At 43.3% G+C, this 11422-nt stretch overlaps 1 protein-coding gene across 3 annotated transcripts in view; it reads left to right on the forward strand.

The window, feature by feature from the left end:
• Positions 1-2273: 2273 nt before the first annotated feature.
• LOC126397242 (protein phosphatase 1D-like) overlaps positions 2274-11422 on the forward strand; it is a 34087-nt gene continuing 24938 nt past the window's right edge. The window contains exon 1 of one of the 3 annotated variants that reach the window (XM_050055883.1): positions 2274-2533. In XM_050055883.1, coding sequence (XP_049911840.1) covers positions 2413-2533 — 121 coding nt within the window. In that variant the 5' untranslated portion in view covers positions 2274-2412. Of the gene's footprint in view, positions 2939-11422 lie in introns of all 3 variants that reach the window. The other 2 variants (XM_050055867.1, XM_050055875.1) reach the window with 2 other exon arrangements.

The raw sequence follows: 11422 nt of genomic DNA on the forward strand, positions 1-11422 counted from the left end.
TAAAATTTGCTATCATAACATTTTATTTCTATTTTTATGAATAAAAAGTTCCTCACAGCAATGGCAGGCAGCTTTTCAAAATGCGTAAAACATCAAGTGTAAGTGGAAATAAAAGATACATGGGAAAGTTTTATAGGATATTTATAAGTTTTAGGCAAGCTTATCTTCCTGTCTTTTATTTTGAAGTTACTTCCGCCTCTGATGTCACCGCCGTTCTACTTTTTGTCCAAAACAAGCCCCAACCTCCGGGGGAGACGCGTGAGACCAATGCGGAAGTGCCAAAAACTGCAGTTCACTGACTGAAAGTTAACTATAAAGGGTGAACCACTTCTTTTTGTTGACAATACTATTATGTCACATCTGTAGGATAAAATAAAACACGGAGCAACACCTCAAAATGTAAATGACAGTCTTTTAAATGCTTTCTTTTTGTCCTTGGAAGACAATATAATATTAGCTGTCTAAAGTCAAGTAGCCAAAACTGGTGCTTAGAGTTTCTGCTGTGTGTAGCAGGCGTGGTGGAGACGCAACGTTAACCTCAACACGGTGATGTACTGAAAGAAATTAACATCTTGTAACAAGTATAACACTGCCTTTCTTTCACAATTTCTACATTTCTTTATCATGTTCTAGATGATAATCTCGCAATGCGCTGTTGATAACAGTAACGTTAACGTTACAGATACATTTCAGTCCCCTTTGACTTTTATCAATGTCATGTTATCATAATTAACGTTAGCGTTCTATATTTAAAAATGTTGAAGCGTTTTTTAAGATTGTGTAATCTGAATAACAGCTGAATCATTGTTTCAAGATTTGTTGTATAATGTTAGTTTCTGGTAGACTCAATTTACCTCAAGTTTCGTGAAGGAGCTGGCACCAAGCGGCACCAAGCCGACACCACAGGGCTTGCCAAAGTAGCGTAGCTTCTTAGCCTAGCTTGTTAGCCAGCTAACTTAGCAGCGTCGAGCGAGGTGGGCGTGTTTAGGCAACTAGGCTTCCTTTGGCCCGCCTCTTTGCCCATTTTTGATTGTCCGGAAGTTGGGCGGAGTCAGGCACTGCCAAGATGGCGACGTCCATAGCCGAGTATTTTGAGCTTCAAATTCACTCTTCAGAAACGGATGGGTGACGTCACGGTGACTACGTCCATTATTTATACAGTCTATGGTCCAAAACAATAACTGAAAAAATGAATCTGCAAAAAACCAAAATCGGGCTGTTATTTGAATTTGGTTTTGTCATTTTTCGTTTTTTGATTCTGACAACAAAAACGGAAAAACGGCTCCATTTTCTCGTTTTTTTCGTTTTAAACCAAAAAGGAAAAAACGGGAAACCCATGGTATTTCCGTTTTTTCGTTTTTGGTTTAAAACGAAAAAACGAACTGCCTGAAGGTACCCTGACCCTTGGCCACACATTTTCAGATGCAGAGTGGAATGATGTTATTTCTAAAATTTGTACTTGTTCTGTTTGCACTGGCCATAGTCTTTTTCAGTTAAAGCCTATTCACAGAGTTTACTGGACTAAGATTAGATCCGCTAAATTAAAACCTGACAGAGGCCCTCTCTGCAACAGATGTGATCAAGCCCACGCAACTCTTATTCATATGTTCCGGTTCTGTCCTTCTCTTACAGAGTCCTGGCAATCTATCTTCAAAACCTTTTCCTCTGTCACAAATGAAAACATTGGCCTGTGCCCTGACCCTGTTGTTGCATTTTCTGGAATTGTACCTCGAGGCTCCTCCATACCCCTAATACTAAGTAATGCCCGTTCTTAAATGTGAGCCTTGAGTTAACCAGTGGTTTTATCTTTATCATGTATTCCAATCTTATAGCCTATTCACTGTACTCACTGCTTATTGTATATTCAAGTGCTGTTGCACCTCATTTCACTGCTTGATATTTATCTTGAACTCTGTGGATTACCCTTCTCTCTCTCTCTCTCTCTCTCTCTCTCTCTCTCTCTCTCTCTCTCTCTCTCTCTCCCTCTCTCTAGGTATTTATTACATTCATTGTATTTTTGCCCTCGTTATGGAAAATTCAATAAAGAGATCTATCAAAAAAGTGCTGGAGTACAGGACTAAAACAACGAAAACACAAGCCTACACTTTCTGAAATACTTTAATGCTATACAGTATACACACATTCTTAATCATTTTATACCCTTCTGCGGCACATTTCTCTCTCAGTTGGTGCTTATGGTCGGGGACCGACCTCTAGAGGGCAACAGCTGCAGTGGCGCTGCCACGTCCACCTGCTAGAAGAAGACAGATTTTGACGTCAACGCGTTTGAGCATGCCTACTAAGCTCTAACATAAACAAAGGCAGGACGCTACTCGGCAATAAATTCTGCGCTGCTGGTACTCTATATGCTAACATTACCGAAAAATTGGAAAACGCTGTACTTCTGCAACCATGGAAAACACGTTACTGATGCGAGTGAGTGTATTTACCGACCAAGGAGGCAGAAAATACATGGAAGATGTGACCGAGGTCATAGTAGAGCCCGAGCCGGGGGAAGATGAGCCGACCTCGGGTGAGCCAGAAGAGAGCAGAAGGGGAGGCTGTACGCTCAGTTCTGTAGCTGCGAGCACGCATCTAGACAGGGCTGGTGAGACCGTTGTGTCCCCACAGGTTTCACATGCATCGCGTGAACCTGTGCGAAGGGATGACCAAAGTGTATTAGTGAAAACATCTTTACCGGGAGGTCAGAGCCCGCTACGAGCTCAGCCAAGCACCGCGAGTCCTTCCCGCCGTTCCGTTGCGTTCTTCGCTGTGTTTGACGGGCACGGGGGTCGCGAGGCTGCGCAGTTTGCCAGAGACTATTTGTGGGAGTTCATGAAGAAGCAGCGGGGATTCTGGTCTGATTGTGATCGGGAGGTCTGCTCTGCTATACGCAAAGGATTTGTAGCCTGCCACCATGCTATGTGGAAAAAGCTACGTAAGTTTACCATCGCCTTACTAAGTGACAATCTATATAACAATGTCAGCTGTCAGTCAATGGGGTCCGTTTATGTACCTTCTCCTCTGTTTGAGTAGCAGGAACATTATGCTAAACCTCTCAACCGGATTGAAGTCTGCTGCTGAAGGCTGTTACATCCTAAGTTTTAATGTTATTTGCCGTGGCGCACTGCTAGCTCCTTCACCAGAAGATTCTATGGACTCAGGAAAGTCATTCTCTGAAACATAGCCATGCATTTATGTGCATTTTCGAAATGCCAGCCTAGATTAATTGGCATCTTTACTTTTTCTTTTTGTTTGAATATAAAATTATCTATGGGGCTAACAATGTTAGCAACCAAAGGCAAGAGATCTAACGAAGTTAGCAGTAGCTACCGGGGGTAATCGCAAACAAAGCCTGCCACAGTGTACATGTGTAACCCGTTACCGCAGATCTGTTTACAAGTTTTTGTCCGTAAGAGAATCGGCCAATGTTTTATTTTTATTTATTTATTTTTACTTGTGTACTGTTGTATTTTTGTCACATTTACATATTTCGTTAATACCTATTACAAAACTTAACTGAATCGTGACGTAGCCGTGTGTGCTATGTTTTACAAACACCGTGTGCCTTCCTGGATATGCCTGGGCATGTCAGCTGTTTCACAGCTGGTCACATGGTGTCTACCAGGGACGTTTCTAGGATTTGAGGACATAGGGTCCTCTGTAGGGGAGTCCAGACGGGACCCTCCCCAGTAAATTTATTTGACAAACAAGTCTATTTTGGTGGTTTTTATGCACGCTGGCATCTTATTTACCCTTAAAAGCATATTTGCCCAGATAAATTATGAATTGTGATTAGACTTGCACCGATTACAATTTTTTGGGCCGATTTCCAATTTGCAGAGTGTTTGGATGGCCAATTCCGATTTTGTCCGATTCCGATTTCTTTTTTTTTCAAACCACTTTACAGCACACAAGATATTGCAGTGCTTTCTATCTTTCCTTTATTAGAACATTTTAACCAAGATACAACACAAGATAACAATACAAGATGCGTGTGTGTGTGCGCTGCTGATGTTACACAATGTCAATCATGCAGCGCGGTGGAAATTTGACCGGTGTTTTAAATTGGCATATTTTAGACCGACCGGCTGGTCGCAGGTCATGGCCGATCACGTGAAAATCAGTCCAATTCTGAGCACTGCTGATTAATTGGCGCAAGTCTAATTGTGATGTGAAATTATTAGTTGTTATTAATTAGTTCTGAGTAGAAATAAAACACTACAAATGGTGTCATTTAATTTTAGAGAATTTTAAGGTATTTATACTTGAGTATTTCCATTTTATGCTACTTTATGTATATTCTTCTGTATCTCAGAGTGAAATATTGTACTTACTCCACTATATTTATTTGTCTACTTTAGCTACTTTGAAGACACTGACTAAAAATACAAAATAAATGAACTAATATTATTATGTACCATTATAGATTAACCTAAACCCTGCAATCCAGCATCCCCTTTTCATCCTCCCTTTCATGGGGGTGGTGGTGTGCTTTCCTCAAGCTTGGGTCCTCTACCAGAGGCTTTGGAGTTTGAGGTTTCTGTGCAGTATCTAACTGTTCCTAGGACTATGCCCTTCTGGACAGAGACCCCAGATGTTGTTCCCTGGAATCTGCTGCAGCAGCCGCTCTCCCAGTTTCGGGGTCACACCCCTGAGTGTTCCAATTACCACTGGCACCACTGTTGCCTTTACTCCCTTAATCTTTTCTAGCTCCCCTTTCTTCCTGATGTTGCTGTCGCTTGGAATTGTTACATCTATCACCACTGCCTTCTTCTGTTGTTGATGATGTCCGGTTGGTTAGCCAGCACCAGTATGTCAGTCTGGATCTGGAAATCCCCTAAGAGCTTACCTCAGTCATTCTCAACCACCTTAGGAGGTGTCTTCCATTGTGACCTTGGGACTTCCAGCCCATACTCAGTGCAGATGTTCCTGTACACTATGCCAGCCACTTGGTTATGGTGTTCCATGTACGCTCTTCCTGCCTGCGTGTTACACCCTGCTATTATGTGCTGAACTGTCTCAGGAGCATCTTTGCACAGCCTGCGCCTTGGGTCCTGTCTGGTGTGGTAGACTCCTGCTTCTGTTGATCTTGTACTAAGTGCCTGTTTCTGTGCTGCCATGATTAAAGCCACAGTGTGTAGGAATTTCTCCCATCTAACGTTGAAATCATATATTGCATTCAAACGGATAGCACACTCTAGCGTCTCATTGTTTCAAACGCGTATTGCAACAACCTCAACCTCACACACCTCATCCCTCTCCTAGCATCACTGCGCCGCTGAAAGCTGTTAGCCGCTGTTAGCGGTGCCGCTATTTCCCGGCACTACTGCAGCATAACAAATGCAGCATAACAAAGTCCGACTCTTTAAGCATAATGCAGGATCATGCATATGCAGCATCACGGGAGACGGAATCCTTGTCGCCAAGAAAGCGCAAAAGGGAATCAAAAGGGCAATGTGACTGGCGAATTCAAAAAACGAAGGTCAACATCAGGGTAGCCTTTCCTAGGTGGAGAGAGCTGCTGAAGGAGAAAGGTAATGCCAGGCCAGCGCCACTGTTAGCTGGGAAACAGCTAACAGCTAACAGCGGTGCAGTGATGCAAGGAGAGGGATGAGGTGTGTGAGGTTGAGCCACTTGTTGCTGTTAGCTGTGAGCCGTTTCCCAGCTAACAGCGGCGCTGTCCTGTGATTGCATTACCTTTCTCCGGCACCGGCACTTGTGACTAGCCTGCTTGCTGCTGCTTTTCGTCACTCTTACCTGCAGGCGGAAACCGACAAGTGAAAACGCGAAAGGCTATTCCGTATTTCTCAAGTATGTCCCTGTACACACCTGTATTTACAAGATGGCGCGCGTACATGATGAGACACCGGTCGCAATGTACATGTAAATGAGAATTTCGGAGCTTACGGACATAATTAGATACACTGATGGAGGTAAACACACATGTGCTAGGACACGCTCTTGACTGCAAAATTTGTTTGTCTCAAAGAACAACTGAAATTGTTACACATAGTGCCTTTAATGCTTCCGTGCTGTCTTTCAGTCCAGTCTTTTCCAGCCACTGGTAGGATTTCTTGATGTCGGTCACTTCTTCAATCTGTCATTGGTACGTGCCGTGCAGGGGCTTGTCCTTCAATGATGGTTCGTCATCCTCTTCTGCATTCTCAGGTTTCTGCCGCCTGAGGTATTCATCACTTGGTTGTTTTGTCGTGGACAGTGGCTCTGACGCTCATGAGTTCTTGGCCTCCCTCATTCGGTTTAGTGTACAGTCTCAGGGTGCTGGGCTTGGGATGAAACCCCCATGCATTGTGAAAAGCTTCCTTGTCTTGATATCAGTGGCCTCTATTTCCTCCTTTGGCCAGCTTGATATACCAGCCGGGTATCTGATGACTGGCAGGGCGTACGTGTTGATGGGTCGGACCTTGTTCTGTCCATTTAGCTGACTTTTCAGGACATGCCTTACTCCGTGTAGGTATTTGGCTGTGGCTGACTTCCGTGTGGCCTTCTCGTGGTCACTGCTGCCCTCTGGTAGTTCAACCCCCTCGGTTCTGATCGTCTTACCTCTCTTGGACACCATCCGACCATAGTTACCTAGTCCTCCCCCTGGTATTACTACTAATTCCTTTTTGGGCCTTGCTCATGTATTGGGCCATGTGCCTATTCATCTTAGCCGCTATGATGCCTGACAGGAGCTTCCATGTTGTACAGAGGCAGGTTATTGGCCGGCAGTTGGATGAGACCGTGCCCTTCTGGGGATCCTTCTTGATCAGGACTGTCTGTCCCTGGGTCATCCACTCTGGATGGGTCCTATCCATCAGCAGCTGGTTCATGTGCTGCCAGGAGTTCATGGAGTGCAGTTAATTTCTTTAGGCAAGGCAAGGCAATTTTATTTATATAGCACCATTCATACACAAGGCAATTCAATGTGCTTTACAAGAGAAATACATTAAAAACAATAGATCATTAAAAACAAGAGCTAAAAGCAAGGCAATAAATAGTTAAAAACAGTGCAGAAAATGCATTTAAAAAGCAAACGTAAAGCAAAAGCAACAGCAACAGCAGACAAATATAAAAACAATAGCTACAGATTATCCTAACAATAAGTTACATATCTAGTTCACTGGTAAGCTGCAGTAAATAGTAATGTTTTAAGCCCTGATTTAAATGAGTTGACAGTTTCAGCCGACCTCAGATATCCTGGACGTTTGTTCCACAGGCGGGGAGCATAGAAACTAAAGGCTGCTTCACCTTGTTTGGTTTTGATCCTGGGAACACTGAGTAAACCTGTTCCAGATGATCTGAGGGGTCTGGATGCTTCATAACGTACAAGTATATCAGAGATGTATTTAGGCCCGAGACCATTTAGTGCTTTATAGACAAGTAACAAGATTTTAAAGTCTATCCTTTGACACACAGGAAGCCAGTGCAGTGACTTAAGCACTGGTGTAATGTGCTCCACTCTCTTGGTGTTGGTGAGGACTCTGGCAGCGGCGTTCTGGACGAGCTGCAGTTGTCTGATTGATTTTTTACTCAGGCCTGTGAAGACAGTGTTACAATAGTCTAGCCTGCTGAAAATGAAAGCATGAACAAGTTTTTCTGTATCTTGTTTAGACAGAAGTTCTTTTATTCTTGCGATGTTTTTAAGGTGGTAGTAGGCTGATTTAGTAATTGTCTTAATGTGACTATTGAAATTTAGGTCTGAGTCCAGAACTGCACCAAGATTTCTGGCTTGATTTGTAGGTTTTAGTGTCATGGCGTCAAGGTGAGCACTGACTATTGATCTTTGTTCTTTGGGGCCAAAAACAACTATCTCAGTTTTGTCTGTGTTTAGTTGTAGAAAATTCCTGTCTTGTAGGGCCGTAACGGTACATGTATTTGTGTCGAACCGTTCGGTACGCGACTTTCGGTTCGGAACGACCCTGTACCGAATTATTGGGCGCAGGATATTATTTTATTTTATTTTGTTTTATTTTAATTCCGTTTTTGCGAGCCGAACCATTTAAATTATCTAGTTCCCTGATGGACATAATTGAGTGACGGACCGAGTCTGACCGTAAATCTCCGCTTTCACTTAGTGCAGCGCATTTTCGCATTTTGACAACATGGCATGTGAGCCTGACGAACCTGAAGACCCACCCGCAAACCTTAAGTCCTCCGTTTGGGAACACTTTGGTTTCAGGGTAAAATACGAAGATGGAAATAAACAAGTAGACAAGACAAAAGCAGTGTGCCGACACTGCGGAACAGCGGTCGGGTATGTACTTGGAAACACGTCTAACATGCTAACGCATCTAAAGCGACACCAACCGAGTTTGAATGTTAACCGGCACGACTAGAAAAAGCAATCTGGTGCAAACTACGATATCGTCGCCGTTTAAAAAGAGAGAGCGTTTCCCTGACCATCGCGCTAAAGAAATAACCAACGCCAATGGAGTTCAGTAAAATTGTTTAAGCTGCACTTTAGATTAGAGATGTTCCGATACCATTTTTTCCCTCCCGATACCGATTCTGATACTTGTGCTGTGGGTATCGGCCGATACCAAGTACCGATACCAGTACGTTATAAAAAATATATATATACTACGCCTGCATGACTGTGATATATGATTATCATTGTGGCAAGGCCTGGCTCAGGTTAAACCCTTTGTAAAACATGAATGAAATACAGCAAATGGAAGTCATTTATTTTTAAATTTATTTTTAAATAGAACAGTATAAAAAACAGTAGTGCAACAGCAACTTAACTAAATAAATCTAGGAATAATTTGTTTTTGTTTTTTTAAATTAAAGTGCAGCCACAATATTAAATAAAAAAAAGGCATTTAAATAGAACAGTATAAAACACAGTAGTGAAACAACAATTTAACTAAATAAATCTAGGAATAATTATTAAAAAAAATTAAAGTGCAGCCACAATATTGTAAAATAAAAAAGGTAGTCCAACAGCAACTTAAATGATTCCTTTAAAAAAAAACAACTTATAATGCAACACCAACCTATAAAGTAAACATTCAAAAAATACAAATCAAAAGAGCAGCAGCTACACAGTAAACAAAATACTTTAAAACAAGGAGGCTACACATTGCAGTAGCATTTTAGCTCACAATTTCAAGAGCAAAGGCAGATTCTTCTTCAAGAAGATGAGCATTTCTGCTCTCTCTCCTCCTAGCCTATTCCTTCTTGCATCAACAGTGTTGGATGCTGCACTGAACAGTCTCTCACTGTCAACACTGGTACAAGGAGCACAGAGATACTTTGCAGCAGTGGCAGCCAGGGTGGGAAACCGAATTTGGTTGACTCCCCAGTAGTGGAATGGGCTGTCTGAGCGTGGGACCGTTTGCTCTGTCAAATATGTCTGTATTTGAACCTGTGTGCTTGTGCTACTACTTGCCCCACGTTCCTCATCATGCTCCTGCAGGATTTCCTCAAACAGGCCTTTCAAGCTGCTCTTTCTGCTGCTGCTGCTGCTGCTGCTGCTGCTGTCTGGCTGTGCTTCCATACATGGGGCTTTATGGGGGTTGCCTGGCACTGCCTCTGCTCCCTCAGGTGTGGTCCTGCTGCTCAGTAACGCCTCCATCTTCTCCACCTCTCGGGTCAGAGCATCCTTGGCAAGCTTGATGCTGTCTGCACCTGTGAAGTATCTGAAACAACAATGAAAAATAATAAATAAATGTCTTAATGTGTAAAATAAAAAAATAAATAAAAATAAATGTTGTTTATAATACAGACATTTAATAAAAAATATTAAACATACCTGTCTTTGAATCGTGGGTCTAAAAGAGTGGCAACTGCATACAAGGGCTCATTCTCGATGGTCTTGAATCTTTTCTGGACAGCCTCAAGAAGGGTTGTTTTCATGGTTTTTATACCCGTGTCCTCCTCGTTCTCCCGAGAAAGCAGGCGTTTCAGCACTGTGACCGAGGGGATGACTTCAGCTGCAGATGAGGTGGAGGAGCTCATCTGTCTGGTCAGTTCTTCAAATGGTGCCAGAACAGTGATTATTTTCTCTAGTAAAGCCCACTGGTTAGCTGTAAGGGTCACTGGCAGGTCGTGGTCAGCTCCATATGCTGAAATTGACCGCTTCTGCTCCAGTAAACTCTCGACCATATAGTAGGTACTGTTCCACCTCGTTGCTACGTCTTGGTGCAGACGTTTGGTGGGCATTTGGAAATCTTTTTGAAGATCCTCTAGGCGTGTAGTGGCCAGTGGCGAGTGTTTGAAATGCGCGACTATCTTCCTACCATTCGCCAGTGCATCATTCACACTTCTCTGTGACAGTAGCCCTTCATGCACCACCAGCTGGAGATTGTGGGCGAAGCATCCCAAACTTGGTACATCCATCTCGTCCATGGCTTTCTTCATGTTGCTAGCGTTGTCGCGCAAAACAACATGAACGTTGGATTTGGGGATTTTCCACTGTACTAACATCCCCTCAATTGCTTCGGCAATTAATGTGCCAGTATGTGACCCTCGGAACTCTTTTGCGTGCAGCACCGCACTTCGAGGGGTAAATGTTGACTCTCTGTCCACCCAGTGTGACGTTAAACTTAGCAAAGACATGGGGCACACGTCGGAGCTCCAAATGTCCGTGGTAAAGCTGATTGCATGCACGTCTTTCAGCATACACGATATGTGTTCCCTAACTGCCTCGTATAATTTGGGTAGCGAAGTTTCGGAGATATATTTACAACCTGGCAAACAGTACCTTGGCTCCAGATGCTCCATTAAGCGGCGAAATCCCATATTTTCCACGACAGACAGGGGTTGGTCATCCAAGACAATAAACTCCAAAATTTTGTCTGTTATCTTTGTTGCTTTTTGGCTGCCTTTGGGGAATTTATCTCGTCGCTGGAAGGCAGTTTCCAGAGTTTGCTGCTGCAGCTCGTCCTTCTTTTTCCCCTTTGCTTTGGTAAATTCGTCGTGCTCTTTAGCGTGACGCGTCTTCAGGTGTTTAATCAAATTGCTGGTATTGAAATTAGCAACACTCGCGCCACCCCTCGAAATTTTGTCTTGGCATATGTTGCATGTCGCAGTCTTGCTGGTGGGAGCATCCAGCGTGAAATACTGCCACACCGCCGACATGATGCGCTAAGGCTAGTTAGCTCCTTGTCTAGCAGGTCAGATGATCAATTCTTCTTCGCCCCTCTAAAGCAGCAGGCTGCAGATGGCAGCACAGCGCAACTGTTTTAAGAGCGGCAAAGAAGAACTGTGTGCTAACGGAGCTAACCGGTAAATAGATTCCTATTTTAATAAATACTCGCCAATACCGATGCCAGCATTTTCGGCAGTATCGGAGACATTTCCGATACTGGTATCGGAATCGGAACAACGCTACTTTAGATATAAGCATGTTTTGTTTACTGCACTTTAACAAAGTGGGAAAGCTAAGTAAGTTCCTAGTAAAACTGAATCTGAGCAG

This window comes from Epinephelus moara, chromosome 2, assembly GCF_006386435.1.
Source record: "Epinephelus moara isolate mb chromosome 2, YSFRI_EMoa_1.0, whole genome shotgun sequence".
NCBI classification, from domain to species: domain Eukaryota; kingdom Metazoa; phylum Chordata; class Actinopteri; order Perciformes; family Serranidae; genus Epinephelus; species Epinephelus moara.